This window comes from Oncorhynchus nerka, linkage group LG13, assembly GCF_034236695.1.
Source record: "Oncorhynchus nerka isolate Pitt River linkage group LG13, Oner_Uvic_2.0, whole genome shotgun sequence".
NCBI classification, from domain to species: domain Eukaryota; kingdom Metazoa; phylum Chordata; class Actinopteri; order Salmoniformes; family Salmonidae; genus Oncorhynchus; species Oncorhynchus nerka.
The window spans coordinates 55,126,413-55,149,498 of record NC_088408.1 but is presented as its reverse complement, the minus strand read 5'-3'; the positions used below and the strand labels follow the sequence as shown (position 1 = coordinate 55,149,498).

The 23,086-nt window shown below is 48.2% G+C and overlaps 1 protein-coding gene across 1 annotated transcript in view; it reads left to right on the top strand.

Moving 5' to 3' along the window:
- LOC115140639 (adhesion G-protein coupled receptor V1-like) overlaps positions 1 to 23,086 on the top strand; it is a 183,895-nt gene that overhangs the window by 119,950 nt on the left and 40,859 nt on the right. The window contains 3 exon segments of the mRNA XM_065026488.1: positions 3,860 to 3,976; positions 9,811 to 9,989; positions 22,709 to 22,866. Coding sequence (XP_064882560.1) covers positions 3,860 to 3,976; positions 9,811 to 9,989; positions 22,709 to 22,866 — 454 coding nt within the window.

Here is a 23,086-nt window from a genome sequence, read left to right as displayed (position 1 = left end):
GAACAGCGAGAAGCAGCAGCGTAAAGACGGGGGGGTCAAGGCAAATAGTTTGGGTGGCGATTGGATTAGCAGTGAGGACGACGTCGTCGGTGCACTTATTGATGAAGCCGGTGACTGATGTAGCATACTCCTCGGATGAATCCCGTGACATATTCCTGTCTGTGCTAGCAAAACAATCCTGTAGCTTAGGATCAGCGTCACCTAACCACTTCCGTATTGAGCGAGTCACTGGCACATCCTGCTTTAGTTTTTGCTTGTAAGCAGGAATCAGGAGGACAGGAGTCATTCGCTGTTCTGATAGCCAGAAACTCTTTTCGGTCATAAGAGACGATGGCGGAAACATTATGTACAAAATAAGTTACAAACAATGCGAAAAAGCACACAAAATAGCACAGTTGGTTAGGAGCCTAAAAAAACGGCAGCCATCTCCTCCGACGCCATTATATGTGTATGAACCTTCAGAAGTGTCAAATTATAGCACTGGGTGAGCACATTCTTCGCATCAGACAATGACGCTTGACACAAATCAGTTGCTTTAACTACTTTCCCAACAACTTATACACAGACATCTTGATCTAATGTCCTATTCAAATGTCATACAATATACAAATACTGTGTGTTTACACCAGCATAGGGTACATTGATGAGTTAGCTGCAGAATGATGTTGTGATGACGAGGATGGGGGCACTTAGAGAGTTGTGAGACAGATGAAGAAGCATCATTCTGCAGGTGTGCTTGGTGCAGCCTGCCGTCTGGATGTACTGTAGCCTTCCTATCCGTCACTCCTGGCAGTCTGGCAGGTGTGCAGGCGCTGTCTCTCCCTGCTCTTTTTCCATCTTCCTCTCTCTCTGTCTCTTGCTCATTCCCTTTCTTGGCTTCATCTGTGTAAAGGCAGAGTTAGGAGACTCGATGTCCTCCTTCTCTCTCCCTCCTCACCCTCCCTCGCTCCTTCCGTCCCTCCTCACCCTCCCTCGCTCCTTCCGTCCCTCCTTCCCTGGCCTTCAGCACTGGCACCGGGCCAGGTGGCAGCCACGGTTACATAAGCAGAGATGGTGCTGTGCTTGGCACTGGCACAAGGCTCTGTCCCATGGGTTAATTAAGCTCTGCCGTTAGAGAGCTGCAGTATTTTCAGCTGTCGTCATGGCTTTTCTGAATTCCCCCCCAATCGCTAATTAAATTAGGTCCCTCCCATATACACACACGCACGCACTCACATACCACACACACACACACACACACACACACACACACACACACACACACACACACACAGATATGCACTGAGTTTTCAAAACATTAAGGACACTCTTTCCATGACATAGACTGACCAGGTGAATCCAGGTGAAAGTTATGATCTCTTATTGAGGTCACTTATTAAATCCTCTTCAATCAGTGTAGATGAAGGGGAGGAGACAGGCTAAAGAAGGATGTTTAAGCCTTGAGGAAATTCAGACATGTAATGTGTGCCATACAGAGGGTATATGGGCAAGACACAATATTTAAGTGTCTTTGAACTGGTTATGGTAGTAGGTGCCAGGTACACTGGTTTGTGTAAAGAACTGCAACGCTGCTGGGTTTGTCACGCTCAACAGTTTCCCGTGTGTATCAAGAATGGTCCACCACCCAAAGGACATCCAGCCAACTTGACACAACTGTGGGAAGCATTGGAGTCAACATAGGCCAGCATCCCTGTGGAATGCTTTCGACACCTTGTAGGGTCCATGCCCCAACAAATTGAGGCTGTTCTGAGGGCAAAATGGGCGGGTGCAACTCAATATTAGGAAAGTGTCCTTAATGTTTTGTACAGTCAGGTTATATACACGCATGCACACACACACACACACACACACGCGCGCGCACACACACACGCACACACACAGTGTGCACTGCAGTGCCCTTCGGTAGGACACACACACAGGGACCTGGACGGGTACCCAGGAAGTATTTGTCACTTGTTGTTGTTATTTATTTTGGTCCTGCCTGCCTTTGCGCATTGTGATGTAACAGGTCTGCAGGAGGGGGGAGGGATAGGACTGGTCCAACTCGGGGTGTCATAAACAAAAATGGACCCCCTTTCCCCTCCCCTTGTACTGTAAAAAAAATTTTGCACACCCTCCCTCCCCCCTCATGGAAGGAACTCAAAATAATGTTTAGGACCACAAACACAAATAATTGTCGCGACTCTGTGTCGATAAACGTGGATATCGACTTTGCCACTGTAGCATGCTTTTTTGGCCCATCGATGCCACGCAGGGCTACGGGCCAGAAGGTTGAGGGTTCGCCGACCACCACTGACGACCTTACTCTTCCTACATGTTTCAGTACACTACGATCAGAGCTGGTTGCAGACAATAATGATGCCATCTTTATATCAACAGGTTTCTGTGCCAGTGCACGACACAACCAATAGGCAAAGCATACCAACTTCGGGCGCTTCAACATCATGGTTTGCAGTATAGGCTATATTTATGCTATGTTGAAGCATTAGGTATGAGTGGGCGAGGTATAGCCGCTAGAAGAGGAAGCAGAGTGCGCATTAAGCTTCCCTGAATCACTGGACCTGCTGGGAGCATATGTGGCCACGTTGTTATAGGACGACGTGGGAGAATGATGTGATCCGCAACAGATCTTAGCATCAGAACTTCAAATACAGCCTTAAAAGCCTGCTACTGTGCCTTTCTACACCTTATCAACCGACGAGAGTTTATCCAAACGGCATGAAATATTCAAATGGCAGGGCTTTTGCGCTGTTATTCAAATTGACACTTTCACTTCGGTTTAACAGCCAAGAGTGTCATTTTTTTGGGCTCTTTTGAAAACATTAATGCAATTGTTCATTGCGTTGTGGTGTTGTAGGATTGTCTGGGTCGGATACATCCATTGTCCCTAAACAATGGGGCGGCAGGGTAGCCTAGTGGTTAAAGCGTTGGACTAGTGACTGGAAGGTTGCAAGTTCAAACCCCCGAGCTGACAAGGTACAAAATCTGTCGCTCTGCCCCTGAACAGGCAGTTAACCCACTGTTCTGAGGCCGTCATTGAAAATAAGAATTTGTTCTTAACTGACTTGCCTAGGTAAAAAAAAGAAAGATCAATAGGGGAGCTTTTTGAGCTGTAGTGTCTGGCGTCAGTTTTTTTTATGCACCTTGATGCAGCTTCAAATGATTTTATGTGTGGTATGATTGCTACTTAGCTTATTGCAGATCCTGACATACGATCCACCCACCACTATGAATGGTGGCTAGAGGGCAGGATAGACAGTTTGACTGGTAGACTATATTTACCCGTGGTTTAGTTGGTGCACGGAAAAGCGTAGTGCATAAGGGAAGTACCAAAACACTCTGATATAGGGTTGGCGCATGCAAGCAAATGAGGACATGCGGCTAGGATGGAAGAAATGATATAGCAAAACCTATGAAATGGAGAATGTAAACCAGGGGAAAAAAATTCGCTACAATACAAAAACACACAACCCTCCCCAAACCCCCCAAAAAGTTACACAACCCTCCCCTATTTTGGACCACCCCACCCACCTCAGTACATTTCAAACTGTTCCTAATACTAGCCGGCTGAGCTCAGACCGCAGAGGGAAAGTGTAAATGGGAAAGTGTAAGTGTTTTTGTGCCAGTGTTATTTTGCATGAACTGTATTAGTGTGTGTGAGATTGAGGAGGCTGGATGTTGTGTAGTGAAGAGCATAGTATACAGGCAAATATTATGCCTTATTCGTTTTGCTGCATGTTTGTTTGTGTGCATTAGTGTATTTATGTGGGCCCTTTCAGCTGACTCCTCTCTCTCTCTCTCTCTCTCTCTCTGTCTCCCTCCATATCGCTCTGTGTCTCTCTCTCTCTCGGTGTTGTAGATCTGTTTCCTGGTGTCGGCGTTCCGAGGTCGTGTCTTCTCCGAGGACAGCTGTGCTGTCCTGGGCCTCTTCTCCCACTACTTCCACCTCAGCCAGTTCAGCTGGATGCTCATCCAGGTAAGGCCTGCTGCTGACACCTGGGCCTGTATGTATCCAGCTTCTTGGAGTCAGTGTGCTGATCTAGGATCAGGTCCCACCTGTACATTGAGTCGTGTTCATTCTGATCGATATAAAAGGCAAAGCTGATCCTAAATCAGCACTCCTATTCTAAAACATTTCATACATACTGCTCTAACCCTAAACTAACCAGGACAATGTTGGTTTGGTGAGTCGTCTCATTACATTTCCAAATATGCTCCCTCTGTGAGTCCAGTCATAGTCACATGAATACAAAAGCGCATTAAGTGATGCTATGTTTCCATTATTTTCTTGATTTCTTTTGGTTTGATACTACATATTAGATTTTTTTTTTGTTCCACTGAAGGGCCTGAGTCCTATAGTCAAGGTTCACCACTGACGTCGTGTATGTATTTTCAAAATCCACTTTTGACTTTTTATTGAATGATCAGCCTCGTTTAAGGTCAGATGCAACCCGTTGACGGGTGGGTTGTCTAAAGAAGTGTAGACCTGAACAATGGCACAGAGCAGGCCCTGAAAGACTGGCATACTGTTCTCCGGGCCATCTGTACACCTGCGCCAACCCGTTGACGGGTGGGTTGTCTAAAGAAGTGTAGACCTGAACAATGGCACAGAGCAGGCCCTGAAAGACTGGCATACTGTTCTCCGGGCCATCTGTACACCTGCGCCAACCTGTGAACAATGGCACAGAGCAGGCCCTGAAACCTGCTGTTCTGAACAATAGTCCTGAAAGACTGGCCTGTTCTCCGGCACACCCGTTGACGTTGGCAACGGCAAGGCCCATGTATGCCCGGGCCATTGCCCAACCCGTTGACGGGTTGTGTGGACAATGAGGGGCCCTGAAAGACTCATTCAACCCGTGTCAAAGGTGTGCTCCCCAGGCCCTGAAAGACTGGCTCTGTCTCTCTCTCTCACCTCTCTGGGTTGTCTAAAGAAGTGTAGACCTGAACAATGGCAGAGCAGGCCCTCGGCATACTGTTCTCCGGGCCAGTGGCAGCATTTCTGTCATCAAAGAACAATTGTGGACGCTAGAATTGATATACTGCACCTCGGATGCTCATATCCTTTGCGCTGCCATTTGTTATTTGTCAACTCTTCCTGAATTTAATTGCAGGGCACTTCTTGGAATGATAAGTCAACGGATCGGATTTGAGGCTTTGAAAGGGAAATTGGTTTGTATCTTTCCATAGATAGTTTGATTTCATGAATACAATTACAGTTCTACCATGTCAAATAGGACTTTTGTGACTCTGTCACTTGGCAGAAATAGATGTTCATTCTATCCTTTGTACTTTACCTGACACGTGCGTTTTTATGTAATGTGTGGCAAAATCACAGGTTAGCGTGTACGTCGTGTATTTGTGCTGGTACTTGTGTGATAAGATTGGGGTTCCAAGTTCTCTTACCCCCCCCAACCCCCCATAAACACACCCCCTTCTGACCCTCTTCCATTCTCACGTAACTGCTTCGAAACACAAACACACACACACACACACACACACACACACACACACTCAAGACAAGCTGATACACCGTACCTCGGAGTCTTACCCCAAATGAACTGCACCCGCTTCTTGCAATAACAGGCTGTTATCTTCACCTGCGGCGCTCCACTTCTGTTCTTTGTGACGCGGAGGAAAGCTCTAGTTGTTTATGAAAAGATTAGTGCATTAAATTAGCTAATGGGCCTCCCGGGTGGCGCAGTGGTTAAGGACGCTGTACTGCAGCGCCAGCTGCGCCACCAGAGACTCTGGGTTCGCGCCCAGGCACTGTCGTAACCGGCCGCGACCGGGAGGTCCGTGGGGCGACGCACAATTGGCCTAGCGTCGTCCGGGTTAGTGAAGGTTTGGCCGGTAGGGAAATCCCTGTCTCATCGAGCATCAGCGACTCCTGCGGCGGGCCTTGCGCAGTGTGCGCTAACCAAGGTTGCCAGTTGCACAGTGTTTCCTCCGACACATTGGTGCGGCTGGCTTCCGGGTTGGATGGCGCTGTGTTAAGAAGCAGTGCGGCTTGGTTGGGTTGTGTATCGGAGGACGCATGACTTTCAACCTTCGTCTCTCCCGAGCCTGTACGGGAGTTGTAGCGATGAGACAAGATAATAGCTACTAAACAATTGGATACCACGAAATTGGGGAGAAAAGGGGGTAAAATTTTTAAAAAATCAAACATTTGCTAATGGAGTACAGCTTTGCAGTCTGACAGGGACATACAGTAGTAGCCGTGTAACTGCATTATCTATGTTTCTCAAGCCTGATTGAAATACTTTCAAGATGACCTGGGAGATGTTTGAAGGAATAAAGTTTGACTCTGAGATTTCTTAGTAAGTCAATAGGAAACAGTGCAGTTTGCACTGGTTGGCAGAACGCTGGCATCCTGGCGTGATGGAAACACACGGTATTAGTTGAGATGATTTGGTGGTGGAAAAGGTCAACTGCAATACACACTGGAAAGTGTTCACACAGCCATGGTGTGTGATGGTGCCGTTACCTTTTTTCCCATTTCAACTCTGACCTGGAGTCAGTCAAATTGACAAAGTAGCATCTTTCTTTCTCTCCGTCTGTCTCTCCATCTCTCTCTCTCTCCATCTTTCTCTCTCTCCGTCTGTCTCTCCATCTCTCTCTCTCTCCGTCTGTCTCTCCATCTCTCTCTCTCTCTCTCGTCTTTCTCTCCATCTCTCTATCTCTCTCCGTCTGTCTCTCCATCTCTCTCTCTCTCCGTCTGTTTCTCCATCTCTCTCTCTCTCCGCCTGTCTCTCCATCTCTCTCTCTCTCCATCTGTCTCTCCATCTCTCTCTCTCTCTCCGTCTGTCTCTCCATCTCTCTCTCTCTCCGTCTGTCTCTCCATCTCTCTCTCTCTCCGTCTGTCTCTCCATCTCTCTCTCTCCGTCTGTCTCTCCATCTCTCTCTCTCTCTCTCTCTCTCCTCCTTCTGTCTCTCTCTCTCTCTCTCTCTCTCTCTCCGTCTGTCTCTCTCTCTCTCTCTCTCTCTCCGTCTGTCTCTCCATCTCTCTCTCTCCGTCTGTCTCTCTCTCTCTCCGTCTGTCTCTCCATCTCTCTCTCTCTCTCTCTCTCTCTCCGTCTCTCTCTCCATCTCTCTCTCTCTGTCTGTCTCTCCGTCTCTCTCTCTCTCTCTCCGTCTGTCTCTCCATCTCTCTCTCTCTCTCTCTCTCTCTCTCTCCGTCTGTCTCTCCATCTCTCTCTCTCTCTCTCTCTCTCTCTCGTCTGTCTCTCCCTCTCTCTCTCCGTCTGTCTCTCCATCTCTCTCTCTCTCTCCATCTCTCTCTCTCCGTCTGTCTCTCCGTCTCTCTCTCTCTCTCCGTCTGTCTCTCCATCTCTCTCTCTCTCTCTCCGTCTGTCTCTCCATCTCTCTCTCTCTCTCTCTGTCTTTCTCTCCATCTCTCTCTCTCTCTCTGTCTTTCTCTCCATCTCTCTCTCTCTCCGTCTGTCTCTCCATCTCTCTCTCTCTCTCTCTCTCTCTCTCTCTCTCTCCATCTCTCTCTCTCTGTCTGTCTCTCCGTCTGTCTCTCTCTCTCCGTCTGTCTCTCCATCTCTCTCTCTCTCTCTCTCCGTCTGTCTCTCCATCTCTCTCTCTCTCTCCGTCTGTCTCTCCATCTCTCTCTCTCTCCGTCTCTCTCCATCTCTCTCTCTCTCTGTCATGTCTTTTTTTTTGCACATCTTCCCCTTTAAAACCACCAAGATGTGATGTCTGATGCGTCTTCTTTGGTTTCACTTCTCTCTTTCTGCGGTAGTAGCTCATGAGAATATCGCTGACACCCCTGGCTTCACCGACGTCCCTACTCTCTTCCCGATACTCCATAATATTGATCGGATGGGGTATCCACCCACTACCCTCCCTCTCCTTGAGTCGTCAGGTATCAGCTTTTTGCTAAGTGGCGTATGCGCGGACGCCAGCCAGGAGGCTTTCACAGACCATCCATATTGCACTAAATCAGCATTAAAGGTTCAATGCAGCCATTTTTAAAATCTCAATACCAAATCATCTCTGGGTAACAACTAAGTACCTTACTTAAAATGGTCTACAAGAAACAAAAATAGCTTCTTAGCAAAAGCAATTTCTCAAGCAAGAATTTTGCTAGGACAGTCTGGGAGTAGGGTGGGGGGGAAACTGAAAACAAAGTCTTATTTGTAGAGAGGTTTGGAACTCTCTTTCTTATTGGTCTATTAACTAATTTACCACCTGATGTCACCAGGCAGGCCAAAACGTCATCCTACCAAAAACAAGCTGAAATTTCAGGCGGTCTTTTCAAACAGCTTACACTAAAAGGGGATTATCATCATTTTTTAAATGTCACAATACTACTCCAAATCTCATAGTGTGGAAATATATATAAAACACGGGGAAATTACATTTTGGACTGCAATGGCCCAGTTGAGCGGTGCAATGGGGGAATACAGGCTGGCCCAGAGCCAAAACATAACAGTGCCTAATTGAGTCAGTCAGTCTACGAGCCCTTACGGTGAGCATCTTGGATACAGAGGCCCGGCTAGGACTGTCTTACCATAGGGCTCCACAACATTATGTAACGGCAAGCCAATACTTGCCAAAGCCTCCCCGGCCTATCTGGAGCCAGTGGTCGTGCTGAAGGAAACAACACAAACCCGACCCCTAATTTGTTTATTCACACCCCCAGCTATCACTGATCAAATCAAATCAAAGTTTATTCGTCACGTGCGCCGAATACAACAGGTGTAGTAGACCTTACAGTGAAATGCTTACTTACAGGCTCTAACCAATAGTGCAAAAAAGCTATTAGGTGAACAATAGGTAGGTAAAGAAATAAAACAACAGTAAAAAGACAGGCTATATACAGTAGCGAGGCTATAAAAGTAGCGAGGCTTCATACAGACACCGGTTAGTCAGGCTGATTGAGGTAGTATGTACATGTAGATATGGTTAAAGTGACTATACATATATGATGAACAGAGAGTAGCAGTACCGTGAAAGAGGGGTTGGCGGGTGGGTGGTGGGACACAATGCAGATAGCCCGGGTAGCCACTGTGCGGGAGCACTGGTTGGTCGGCCCAGTTGAGGAAGTATGTACATGGAGCTCCAATCAAAGTGTCACTCCATTAGCAGTCCAATATGATGCATTACACAACCGTTTCTCTCTCTCTCTCTCTCCCGCTCTCTCGTGCTCTTTCTCCCTTACTCTCTCTCCGCTGCTGATGATGCAACACTCAGAGGAGGAGACTGATCATGGAAGGTGACATGGGTTTTGTGTGACTGGCATTTGACCCCGCACCCACCCATTCACCGATAACTTTTCAGCTCGTGAATGTAATGGAATCAAATGTGCAATGTTCTGTTCTCCTATTATTATGTGATCCTTTCTTGTACAGAAAAAGATGAGGACCTGGCTGTGGATAGGCCTTTTACGGGTATTATCACAATCTAGAGTTATGGAGTGTATTTAGTGTCAGCCTCTCTAGGACAATGTGTACAGCATCTAATACCGAGGGAGATAATCCAAGCCTGCTACTCCGCTAGATTACAAAGCAAACAGTAGTGAGCCATGTGTTTCCTGAACAATCCTTTGGCTCTTCGGCTGGAGTTTCTTCCTCCCTACTGGCTGATAACCCCTCACTAACCCCCTTTTGCTCTCTGTCCTCCTCGAATCCCCTCTCCTCCTCCCCACTCCACTTCTCCCAACCCCCCTACTCCTCTTCCTCTCATCACCCTATCCATCACCCTTCCCCTGCCCCCCCCCTCCTCTTTCCCACTCCTCCCTTTCTTCCCTCCCTTCCCCTCTTCTTTTCCCTTCCCCTCCACCTCCCCTTCCCTCCACTCTCCCAGGCAGTGAACTTTTGGCAGGTGTTGGTGATGAACGACGAGCACACGGAGCGGCGTTACCTGGTCTACTTACTGCTGGGCTGGGGACTTCCTGCTCTGGTCATTATCATCCTGGTCATCGTGCTGCTGGGGGGCTTCGGCTGGTCCATACACAGTGTTTACGGCCTGGTGCACGGGGATGTGTGAGTGAAGGAAACACACACATCAAGTACAGGAGCACAAAGGAGTACACACACACACACCAGAGCAAACACACTTGGTGAGAGTGAGAAGGGAAATACTCACAGACTTACTTTGTACAACACAAACACAAATATGCTTACGCATTCGTACAAAGAGCTTAACCCAGTGCCTGATGTAAAGTAGATAACACACACACACACACACACACACACACACACACACACACACACCCACTTATTCGTGTTGTGACTACATGAGTTGCAGACGCTGTACTTTGTCCACGGTCCAGTCCAGGTGTGTCCAACTTACTTTTAAGGCTATGGTCAACACCCAGGTCTATGGTCAGAACAAGCTAGTGTCGTCAGCAGGTTCAGAGGTGGATCTACTGAATGGATCATAAAATGAACGATTCTCTCTTTACATTGGAGGTGGAGGGAGGCTGTCCCTCCGCTAGTTTCCGAGGTGGAGAGGTAAGCCTTTAAATAACCCACACAGAGCTATTTATACACCTCCAGGAGCTGTGCTGGTGAGGTCATCCTCTCAAACTGCACACACAGGTCCTTACACAGACTTACGTGTGCGTGTCTTAGCATGAAGTGAGGTTTCTTGCGATTTAAAATTAGCCTGTGGTCATGGGTAGGTGTGTCTCTTTAGTGTGGTAGACAGAAGTCTATTTAGTCTGCTGGGCGGTGGCCCCTATCCCCATCAGGGACTGAAGAGTCACCCATCAACACGGTCAACACAGGACCTCAGCTAGCTGGGTTCCTCTCTGTTCGGGTGGACATTTGGTTTCACCCACAACGCTGGCGTCAGTAGAGGGTTGTTTCCCTCTCTCACACACATACGTGATGTTTTATGTTTACACGGTGTTTACGCTCCAGTCTTATCAGCTCCCATCTCGCACAATAAATAGGTCAAATGGGAGTGTCTCAATGCGCCAAGACCAAGCGTATTTCCTGTGCTCAATTCAAACGTCATCTCGGTGAATGCGTGAGCTCTCATAACAGATATGTGAGACTTGACATTTCAAGACCTTCTCTCCTCTCACGTTAAGCCAGGCAACACAGCCACATGACTACTCGCTTTGTTGGATAGATGTTTGCTCTCCGGGGGGGGGGGCTCTTCTTTCATGCATGCGACAGAGCTAATTATTGGCCAAAGCTCTGTTGTCTCAAGCTGGAGTGGTGGCATTAGAATGCCTCTTGACTGACCAGAGGCTTGAACGGTAATCCCACAGCAAACAGTCTGGGTCTGTCTGTTTGTCTGTCTGTCTGTCTGTCACTCTGGTGTTCAACCTTCCCAAGTTCTCTCACGTCACCCCGCTCCTCCGCTCTCTCCACTGGCTTCCAGTTGAAGCTCGCATCCGCTACAAGACCATGGTGCTTGCCTACGGAGCTGTGAGGGGAACGGCACCTCAGTACCTCCAGGCTCTGATCAGGCCCTACACCCAAACAAGGGCACTGCGTTCATCCACCTCTGGCCTGCTCGCCTCCCTACCACTGAGGAAGTACAGTTCCCGCTCAGCCCAGTCAAAACTGTTCACTGCTCTGGCCCCCCAATGGTGGAACAAACTCCCTCACGACGCCAGGACAGCGGAGTCAATCACCACCTTCCGGAGACACCTGAAACCCCACCTCTTTCAGGAATACCTAGGATAGGATAAAAAGTAATCCTTCTCACCCCCCTTAAAAGATTTAGATGCACTATTGTAAAGTGGCTGTTCCACTGGATGTCTTAAGGTGAACGCACCAATTTGTAAGTCGCTCTGGATAAGAGCTTCTGCTAAATGACTTAAATGTAAATGTAAATGTACTCGAGAGGCAGGCGGGCATTGTGGGATTGTGGGTAGGTTTGAGTCTGCCCTCTCTCACTGCCCTCCTTGTCTTCTATTGGTCTGCTGGGCTGTGGTCCGATGGTGGGGTTGAGTGGCGGGGGTGGTGGTGGTGGGTGTTACCCTCTGTTTGGCAAGGAGGGTAGAACATTGACCCTGAGTCAACAGGAGGAAGGAATAAGAGAGAAGGAGAGCTTTTTTGGAAGCATTGGAATGCAAGATGTTAAAAAGGGGAAATAATATAAATATAATAATAATATAGAACTTTGTGTGTATTATTATATAACATAAATTATATTGATGGAATATTCAGAGAGGTAAATAGAGGGAGGAAGAGAATAAATGCTTTGACCAGATGGTGAAGTGTGGATTGTGTAAGAGCAGTGCAGGGGGTGAAGTGTGGATTGTGTAAGAGCAGTACAGGGGGTGAAGTGTGGATTGTCTAAGAGCAGTTCGGGGGTGAAGTGTGGATTGTCTAAGAGCAGTTCGGGGGGTGAAGTGTGGATTGTCTAAGAGCAGTGCAGGGGTGAAGTGTGGAGGGTCTAAGAGCAGTGCAGGGGGTGAAGTGTGGATTGTCTAAGAGCAGTGCAGGGGGTGAAGTGTGGAGGGTCTAAGAGCAGTGCAGGGGGTGAAGTGTGGATTGTCTAAGAGCAGTGCAGGGGGTGAAGTGTGGATTGTGTAAGAGCAGTACAAGGGGTGAAGTGTGGATTGTGTAAGAGCAGTTCAGGGGGTGAAGTGTGGATTGTCTAAGAGCAGTTCAGGGGGTGAAGTGTGGATTGTGTAAGAGCAGTTCAGGGGGTGAAGTGTGGATTGTCTAAGAGCAGTGCAGGGGGTGAAGTGTGGATTGTCTAAGAGCAGTGCAGGGGGTGAAGTGTGGCGGGTCTAAGAGCAGTGCAGGGGGTGAAGTGTGGATTGTGTAAGAGCACTACAGGGGGTGAAGTGTGGATTGTGTAAGAGCAGTACAGGGGGTGAAATGTGGATTGTGTAAGAGCAGTTCAGGGGGTGACGTGTGGATTGTCTAAGAGCAGTTCAGGGGGTGAAGTGTGGATTGTGTAAGAGCAGTTCAGGGGCGGAAGTGTGGATTGTGTAAGAGCAGTTCAGGGGGTGAAGTGTGGATTGTGTAAGAGCAGTGCAGGGGGTGAAGTGTGGAGGGTCTAAGAGCAGTGCAGGGGGTGAAGTGTGGAGGGTCTAAGAGCAGTGCAGGGGGTGAAGTGTGGATTGTGTAAGAGCAGGTACAGGGGGTGAAGTGTGGATTGTGTAAGAGCAGTTCAGGGGGTGAAGTGTGGAGGGTCTAAGAGCAGTTCAGGGGGTGAAGTGTGGATTGTCTAAGAGCAGTGCAGGGGGTCAAGTGTGGATTGTCTAAGAGCAGTGCAGGGGGTGAAGTGTGGATTGTCTAAGAGCAGTGCAGGGGGTGAAGTGTGGATTGTGTAAGAGCAGTGGAGGGTCTAAGAGCAGTTCAGGGGGTGAAGTGTGGATTGTGTAAGAGCAGTGCAGGGGGTGAAGTGTGGAGGGTCTAAGAGCAGTGCAGGGGTGAAGTGTGGAGGGTCTAAGAGCAGTGCAGGGGGTGAAGTGTGGATTGTGTAAGAGCAGTGCAGGGGTGAAGTGTGGATTGTCTAAGAGCAGTGCAGGGGGTGAAGTGTGGATTGTCTAAGAGCAGTGCAGGGGGTGAAGTGTGGATTGTCTAAGAGCAGTGCAGGGGTGAAGTGTGGAGGGTCTAAGAGCAGTGCAGGGGTGAAGTGTGGATTGTCTAAGAGCAGTGCAGGGGGTGAAGTGTGGATTGTCTAAGAGCAGTGCAGGGGGTGAAGTGTGGATTGTGTAAGAGCCGTTCAGGGGGTGAAGTGTGGATTGTGTAAGAGCCGTTCAGGGGGTGAAGTGTGGATTGTGTAAGAGCAGTGCAGGGGGTGAAGTGTGGAGGGTCTAAGAGCAGTGAAGGGGGGGGGGGTGCATCAGTAATGATTGAGGGTAGGAAGGAAAGGAAGGGGAAAGGGGGATACCTAGTCAACTGAATGCATTCGACTGAAATGTGTACTTCTGAGGGATTAACTCCACATTGAATTGATAAGGAGCCAGCGTGTAGGTGTGTCTATGCATACGTTTGTGTGTATGTGTGTCTATGCATACATTTGTGTGTACGTGTGCATGTGAGGAAGGTGTTGGCCATTCGAAAATAACTCCGGATTGATTATCTGGTGCTGCAGTCTCACACCGCTCTGCAGATAAGAATTCTTGACACAGTTAGGCCTTTGTAAGAGTACATTGGTGTTGGCTAATGGGGGAGGGGGATCCTAATAAATCAAAGACCATGTGTCTCATGTGTAGCCTGCAGCCTACCTTTACAGCCCTGCATGTAGTTATGTGCGATGCTGTTGTATCTCTATTCTCTCCTCTCTGCTGTGTTGTATCTCTCCTCTCTCGTCTCTGCTGTGTTGTAGCTCTCCTCTCTCCTCTCTGCTGTGTTGTATCTCTCCTCTCTCGTCTCTGCTGTGTTGTAGCTCTCCTCTCTCCTCTCTGCTGTGTTGTAGCTCTCCTCTCTCGTCTCTGCTGTGTTGTATCTCTATTCTCTCCTCTCTGCTGTGTTGTATCTCTCCTCTCTCGTCTCTGCTGTGTTGTAGCTCTCCTCTCTCCTCTCTGCTGTGTTGTATCTCTCCTCTCTCGTCTCTGCTGAGTTGTATCTCTATTCTCTCCTCTCTGCTGTGTTGTATCTCTCCTCTCTCCTCTCTGCTGTGTTGTATCTGCTGTGTTTGTATCTCTCCTCTCTGCTGCTGTGTTTATCTCTCCTCTCTCTGCTGTGTTGTATCTCTGCTGTGTTGTATCTCTCCTCTCTCTGCTGTGTTGTATCTCTCCTCTCTCTCTCTCTGCTGTGTTGTATCTCTATTCTCTCGCTCTCTCTCTCGCTGTGTTGTAGCTCTCCCTCTCTGCCTCTCTGCTGTGTTGTATCTCTCCTCCTCTCTCCTCTGCTGTGTTGTATCTCTCCTCCTCTCTCTGCTGTGTTGTATCTCTGCTGTGTTGTATCTCTCTCTCTCTGCTGTGTTGTATCTCTCTGCTGTGTTGTATCTCTCTCTCTCTCTCTGCTGTCTGCTGTGTTGTATCTCTCCTCTCTCCTCTCTGCTGTGTTGTATCTCTCCTCTCTCGTCTCTGCTGTGTTGTATCTCTCCTCTCTGCTGTGTTGTATCTCTCCTCTCCTGCTGTGTTGTATCTCTCCTCTCTCGTCTCTGCTGTGTTGTATCTCTCCTCTCCTCTCGTCCCTGCTGTGTTGTATCTCTATCTCTCCTCTCTGTGTTGTATCTCTCCTCTCTGCTGTGTTCTGTGTGTTGTATCTCTCCTCTCTCGTCTCTGCTGTGTTGTCTCTATTATCTCTCCTCTCTCTGTGTTGTATCTCTCTGCTGTGTTGTATCTCTCCTCTCTCGTCTCTGCTGTGTTGTATCTCTCTGCTGTGTTCTCTCTCTCTGCTGTGTTGTATCTCTCCTCTCTCCTCTCTGCTGTGTTGTATCTCTCCTCTCTCCTCTCTGCTGTGTTGTGTTGTATCTCTCCTCTCTCGTCTCTGTATCTTCTCTCCTCCTCTGTGTTGTATCTCTCCTCTCTCTGCTGTGTTGTATCTCTCCTCTCTGCTGTGTTGTATCTCTCCTCTCTGCTGCTGTGTTGTATCTCTCCTCTCTCGTCTCTGCTGTGTTGTATCTCTCTCCTCTGTTGTATCTCTATTCTCTCCTCTCTGTCTCTGCTGTGTTGTATCTCTCCTCTCTCCTCTGCTGTGTTGTATCTGTGTTTGTATCTCTCCTCTCTCTCCTCTGCTGCTGTGTGTGTATCTCTCCTCTCTCGTCTCTGCTGTGTTGTATCTCTATTCTCTCCTCTCTGCTGTGTTGTATCTCTCTCTCCTCTCTGCTGTGTTGTATCTCTCCTCTCTCCTCTGTCTCTGCTGCTGTTGTATCTCTATTCTCTCTGCTGTGTTGTATCTCTCCTCTCTCCTCTGCTGTGTTGTATCTCTGCTGTGTTGTATCTCTATTGTATCTCTCCTCTCTCTGCTGTGTTGTATCTCTCCTCTCTCCTCTGCTGTGTTGTATCTCTCTCTGCTCTGCTGTGTTGTATCTCTCCTCTCTCCTCTCTGCTGTGTTGTATCTCTCCTCTCTCCTCTCTGCTGTGTTGTATCTCTCCTCTCTCGTCTCTGCTGTGTTGTATCTCTCTTCTCTCCTCTCTGCTGTGTTGTATCTCTCCTCTCTCCTCTCTGCTGTGTTGTATCTCTCCTCTCTCGTCTCTGCTCTGTTGTATCTCTCCTCTCTCGTCTCTGCTGTGTTGTATCTATATTATCTCCTCTCTGTTGTGTTGTATCTCTATTCTCTCCTCTCTCCTATCTGCTGTGTTGCATCTCTCCTCTCTCCTCTCTGCTGTGTTGTATCTCTCCTCTCTGCTGTGTTGTATCTCTCCTCTCTCGTCTCTGCTGTGTTGTATCTCTCCCTCTCTCCCTCTGTGTTTGTATCTCTCCTCTCTGCTGTGTTGTATCTCTGCTGTGTTGTATCTCTATTCTCTCCTCTCTGTGTTGTGCTGTGTTGTATCTCTATTCTCTCCTCTCTGCTGTGTTGTATCTCTCCTCTCTCCTCTCTGCTGTGTTGTATCTCTCCTCTCTCCTCTCTGCTGTGTTGTATCTCTCCTCTCTCGTCTCTGCTGTGTTGTATCTATATTCTCTCCTCTCTGTTGTGTTGTATCTCTATTCTCTCCTCTCTCCTATCTGCTGTGTTGCATCTCTCCACTCTGGTGTGTTGTATCTCTCCTCTCTCGTCTCTGCTGTGTTGTATATCTATTCTCTCCTCTCTGCTGTGTTGTATCTCTATTCTCTCCTCTGCTGTGTTGCCTCTCCTCTCTCTGCTGTGTTGTATCTCTCCTCTCTCCTCTCTGCTGTGTTGTATCTCTCCTCTCTCTGCTGTGTTTTATCTCTCCTGTGTTGTTGTATCTCTCCTCTCTGCTGTGTTGTATCTCTCTCTCTCTCTGCTGTGTTGTATCTCTCCTCTCTCCTCTCTGCTGTGTTGTATCTCTATCTCTCCTCTCTCCTCTCTGCTGTGTTGTATCTCTATTCTCTCCTCTCTGCTGTGTTGTATCTCTCCTCTCTGCTGTGTTGCTCTGCTGTGTTGTATCTCTATTCTCTCCTCTCTGCTGTGTTGTATCTCTCTCCTCTCTGCTGTGTTGTTCTCTCCTCTCTGCTGTGTTGTATCTCTCCTCTCTCCTCTCTCTGTGTTGCATCTCTCTCTCCTCTCTGCTGTGTTGTATCTCTCCTCTGTGTTGTATCTCTCTCTCCTCTCTGCTGTGTTGTATCTCTCCTCTCTCCTATCTGCTTGTTGCATCTCTCCTCCTCTGCTGTGTTGTATCTCTCTCTCCTCTCTGCTGTGTTGTATCTCTATTCTCTCCTCTCTGCTGTGTTGTATCTCTCTCCTCTCTGCTGTGTTGCATCTCTCTGCTGTGTTGTATCTCTGCTGCTGTTTGTATCTCTCCTCTCTCCTCTCTGCTGTGTTGTATCTCTATATCTGTTGTGTTGTATCTCTCTCTCTCTATCTGTCTCTGCTGTGTTGTATCTCTCCTCTCTCTCTCTGCTGTGTTGTATATCTGCTGTGTTTGTATCTCTCCCTCTCTCTGCTGTGTTGTATCTCTCCTCTCTCTGCTGTGTTGTATCTCTCCTCTCTCGTCTCTGCTGTGTTGTATCTCTCTTCTCTCCTCTCTGCTGTGTTGTATCTCTATTCTCTCCTCTCTGCTGTGTTGTATCTCTATTCTCTCCTCTCTGCTGTGTTGTATCTCTCCTCTCTCCTCTCTGCTGTGTTGTATCTCTCCTCTCTCCTCTCTGCTGTGTTGTATCTCTCCTCTCTCCTCTCTGCTGTGTTGTATCTCTATTCTCTCGTCTCTGCTGTGTTGTATCTCTCCTCTCTCCTCTCTGCTGTGTTGTATCTCTCCTCTCTCTGCTGTGTTGTATCTCTGCTGCTGTGTTGTATCTCTATTCTCTCCCTCTCTGCTGTGTTGTATCTCTATTCTCTCCTCTCTGTGTTGTATCTCTGCTGTGTTTGTATCTCTATTCTCTCCTCTCTGCTGTGTTGTATCTCTCCTCTCTCCTGTGTTGTATCTCTATTCTCTCCTCTCTGCTGTGTTGTATCTCTATTCTCTCTCTGCTGTGTTGTATCTCTCTCTCTCTGCTGTGTTGTATCTGCTGTGTTGTATCTCTCCTCTCTCTGCTGTGTTGTATCTCTCCTCTCTCCTCTCTGCTGTGTTGTATCTCTATTCTCTCCTCTCTGCTGTGTTGTATCTCTATTCTCTCCTCTCTGCTGTGTTGTATCTCTCCTCTCTCCTCTCTGCTGTGTTGTATCTCTATTCTCTCTGCTGTGTTGTATCTCTGCTGTGTTGTATCTCTCCTCTCTGCTGTGTTGTCTCTGCTGCTGTGTTGTATCTCTATTCTCTCCTCTCTGCTGTGTTGTATCTCTCCTCTCTCCTATCTGCTGTGTTGCATCTCTCCTCTCTCCTCTCTGCTGTGTTGTATCTCTATTCTCTCCTCTCTGCTGTGTTGTATCTCTCCTCTCTCCTCTCTGCTGTGTTGTATCTCTATTCTCTCCTCTCTGCTGTGTTGTATCTCTCCTCTCTCCTATCTGCTGTGTTGCATCTCTCCTCTCTCCTCTCTGCTGTGTTGTATCTCTCCTCTCTCGTCTCTGCTGTGTTGTATCTGTCTGCTGTGTTGTATCTCTATTCTCTCCTCTCTGCTGTGTTGTATCTCTCCTCTCTCCTATCTGCTGTGTTGCATCTCTCCTCTCTCCTCTCTGCTGTGTTGTATCTCTCCTCTCTCCTCTCTGCTGTGTTGTATCTCTATTCTCTCCTCTCTGCTGTGTTGTATCTCTCCTCTCTCCTATCTGCTGTGTTGCATCTCTCCTCTCTCCTCTCTGCTGTTTTGTATCTCTATTCTCTCCTCTCTCTTCTCTACTGTGTTGTATCTCTCCTCTCTCTGCTGTGTTTTATCTCTCCTCTCTCGTCTCTGCTGTGTTGTATCTCTCCTCTCTCGTCTCTGCTGTGTTGTATCTCTATTCTCTCGTCTCTGCTGTGTTGGTTCTCTCCTCTCTCGTCTCTGCTGTGTTGTATCTCTCCTCTCTCGTCTCTGCTGTGTTGTATCTCGGCCCTTTGTCCGTATTTGCTCTCCTGGCTCATTGGTTCATTCCTCCTCTGCTCCAGTCCTGCTTCCTGGCCGTCTGTGGCATTCATGCCATTCTTCACCCTGGCTGAACCTTTCCTTTCCTGGGCGTGCCTGGCCCATTGACAAGGGTGAGATTATTTGCCAGGTTTCACATTCTGACAACCAGAGAGGCAATGGGAGCGTATTTTTTTTTAAAGTATGGTTTATGTTACAGCTGTGCAAACGGAAAAATATTGGAGATTTTGATTAAAGTTCTTAACACAGTACTTTGATTTTATTACAGTGAAAGACTGTTTACTCATGATTACGCCACTCAAGTGGACAACATGTTATCACTCTGCATGTTGTGCATAGGCAGTCAGAATTTTGGTATCACTATAATTAGATAATAACGTTAAGGTCAAGCGTGTAATAGTTGCTGCAAGTTACATTAAAGGGCCGCTGCAGTCAAAACGTGATTTGCCTGTGTTTTATATATATATATATATATATATATTTCCACTCTATGCGGTTGGAATAATACTGTGAATTTGTGAAATGACGATAATGCCCTTTTAGTGTGGGAGCTGTTTGAAAAGACCGACCTGAAATTTTTGCTTGTTGGAGTTTTGGCCTGCCCGGTGACATCAGTTAATAGATCAATAAGAAAAAGTTCCCAAACCTCTCTGCCAATTAGAGATGGTTTTCAGTTTCCCCCTCCCCACTCTCAGACCACTCCCAGACATCCTAGCAAAAATTATTGTTTGAGAAATTGCACTTTATAAGAAGCTATTTTTGTTTCTTTTTGACCATTTTAATTGAAAACATTCACAGTAAGGTACTTAATTGTTACCCAGAAATGATTTCAAATGAAGATAAAAATGGCTGCATTGAACCTTTTATGATTGTTTCCCAAAATCCTGGTCCGATGTTGTGGTCTGGATCAATGTCCTGCGGAAGCTTTTGATGTGCAATATCAGCAAATACCCACACAAAACATCAGCACACCTCTAACTACATATTTGTTCAAAGTTCATTTCTAGCATTGAACATTTTCTGCACGGGGTGCGTCCCAACAATCTCTCCTTCATCCTAGGAACTGGGCACTCGTTCTACTACTTCCCACAAATGAAGGGAGGTGAACAAGTGCACACTTGAGACAAAGGAGAGATTATTAGCATGCAACACAGGAGCTCCATGAACAAGGACACACAAGACACCACGTGACCCAACAACAGCAATGTGTCTGTTTAACACGTTCTCCCGCAGGAAGAACATCGTGAAATAGTGTATTACTATTACTTGGCGTACCTTACATTCTATTATGTTCACCATAGCCAATGACTTACCTTGGTGAAGTAAGGTAGGGCTGTATTTGTGTCCGTTGTTCCACTGCCATATTAGCGCAGTTCTGTGAGATGGCACCGTTAGCATATGCTCATTGAGATAAACCTCTCGCCATAACAAAGTGGTTGGGTTGTTTTTCCCAGAGCCAAACACAGGCTCCCTACCTTTCTAAACGACACGACAAGAACACAACAGGGACTGGACAGATGATGGGAGTGAATTCCTCTGAATAGATTACGTTGAAGGAGGGGGAGTGAGAAAAGGGGAAGAGAGGAGGGGCGGCAGAGGGAGGGAGAGAGAGTAGGGGGGGGGGGTGGCAGAGAGAGAACAGAGTGAGAGTGAGTGAGAGAGAGGCGGACAGACGGACAGAAAAGCAGACTGACGGACAGAAAAGCAGACTGACGGACGGACCGACTAGCAGACGGACAGACACAGACCGACCGACATACTCCTGAGAAAAGCAGTACTATAAATTAATATTGTTCCCGGCTCTATTTCGAGATCCATGACAAGTGTCAGTGGTCATTAAGGGACCATTGGGGGTGTGACTGTGTCTGGGCATGGAGGAACAGTTGGGCCTCGTGGACACCAGGCTTACCACTGGGAGGGTGGCGTGAGGGCCGTCAGAGCAGGGATACCCCTTCAGAAAGAACACAGTGTCTCTTGCTGCACTCCCTGGGGAGTGTGTTTGTTGTGTGAGACTGAGTTGGGAGCCATGTCTGACTGTGCCAATTGGCCCACTGTGGTGCTGAATATTCTGCCCTCCCCAACCATGTGCTGGAATGTGCTGCCGCAAGGACACAACAACACTGAGTGTGACCTTAAACACACACACACACACACGCGCGCGCGTGCCGAAGTAAGTGCGCAGTACTTCAGCTCATCCCCTTACAATAATGATGGATTACAAAGCTACACCAAGATCAAATATGACACAGAATTCAGGATCAGTATTTCACCAGAGATTAGAAGAAGACTGTTCGATTTTTTTATTTGAAGTGGTCAGTGATAGTGGTGGATTTGATCCCTGCAGGATAATGCTCACTCCCCTGACCAACAGCAGATCTCGTAGACGACAGCAGCCCTCTCCTCCTTGCACGCTCCGAAGACTTGGCCAAAACTGCAGATGTATCGACGATAAAAACCTTCGAAAAATAAGACGCTGTCCCCCCCCCAAAAGCCTTAAATAGAAAAATTATTTAATACTTTAAGTTGTGAGAGGGAGGTTGAAGTAGATGTTTGTGCATAAAGGAAATGTCTTTGTAGCTTGTTCTTCACTGGGAAGGCTGAGAGTCTTATGAAGGATCAGAGGTATCAGGCCCTAGATCCTGCTTATGGATGTTGAAGCAAGAATGTCTTTAACTAATACAGCGCAATAAAGGGCTTCATTTTACTCCTCTCCTTGGCTGTTTACTGCAAGTTTTGTGTAATAACACCCCTCCTCTCCCTTCCCCTCTCTCTCCCTTCCCCCTCTCTCTCCGTTCCCCTCTCTCTCTCCCTTCCCTCTCTCTCTCCCTTCCCCTCTCTCTCTGCCTTCCCCTCTCTCTCCCTTCCCCTCTCTCTCTCCCTTCCTCTCTCTCTCCCTTCCCCTCTCTCTCTCCCTTCCCCTCTCTTTCTCCCTTCCCTCTCTCTCTCCCTTCCCCTCTCTCTCTCCCTTCCCCTCTCTTTCTCCCTTCCCCTCTCTCTCTGCCTTCCCCTCTCTCTCTCCCTTCCCCTCTCTCTCTCCCTTCCTCTCTCTCTCTCCCCTTCCCCTCTCTCTCTCCCTTCCCCTCTCTTTCTCCCTTCCCCTCTCTTTCTCCCTTCCCCTCTCTCTCTCCCTTCCCCTCTCTCTCTCCCCTTCCTCTCTCTTTCTCCCTTCCCCTCTCTCTCTCCCTTCCCCTCTCTTTCTCCCTTCCCTCTCTCTCTCCCTTCCCCTCTCTCGCTCCCTTCCCCTCTCTCTCCCTTACCCCCTCTCTCTCCCTTACCCTCTCTCTCTCCCTTACCCTCTCTCTCTCCCTTACCCTCTCACTCTCCCTTCCTCTCTCTCTCTCCCTTCCTCTCTCTTTCTCCCTTCCCCTCTCTCTCTCCCTTCCCTCTCTCTCTCCCTTCCCCTCTCTCTCTCTCCTTCCCTCCCTCTCTCTCTCCCTTCTCCTCTCTCTCTTTCTCCCTTCCCCTCTCTCTCTCCCTTCCCCTCTCTTTCTCCCTTCCCCTCTCTCTCTCCCCTTCCCCTCTCTCTCCCTTACCCTCTCTCTCTCCCTTCCTCTCTCTTTCTCCCTTCCCTCTCTCTCTCCCTTCCCCTCTCTCTCTCCCTTCCCCTCTCTCTCTCCCTTACCCTCTCTCTCTCCCTTACCCTCTCTCTCTCCCTTCCCTCTCTCTCTCCCTTACCCTCTCTCTCTCCCTTCCCCTCTCTCTCTCCCTTCCCCTCTCTGCAGGTGTTTCATTCCTAATATCTATGCTGCTCTGTGTACAGCAGCCCTGGTGCCTCTCATCTGCCTGGTCGGGGTACTAGTGGTTTTCATCCATGCCTACCAGGTCACACAGCAGTGGAAGGCCTACGATGATGTGTACCGCGGACGCACCAACAGCTCAGGTATATTACCCCCCCCCCACACACACACACACACACATACATGCATGCAAGAATACAAACGTGAATTCACACACAGTCTGCCCACTATGAGACTTATGGCATGGGTTGGAGCATCTAGCCACCTCCATGTCTCGAGTAACCAGACCAAGTCTGAAAACCAGCTCTATAGCGAATACATCCTCCACAGAGATACCTATATTTTCCCGTCTCACCCATCTCC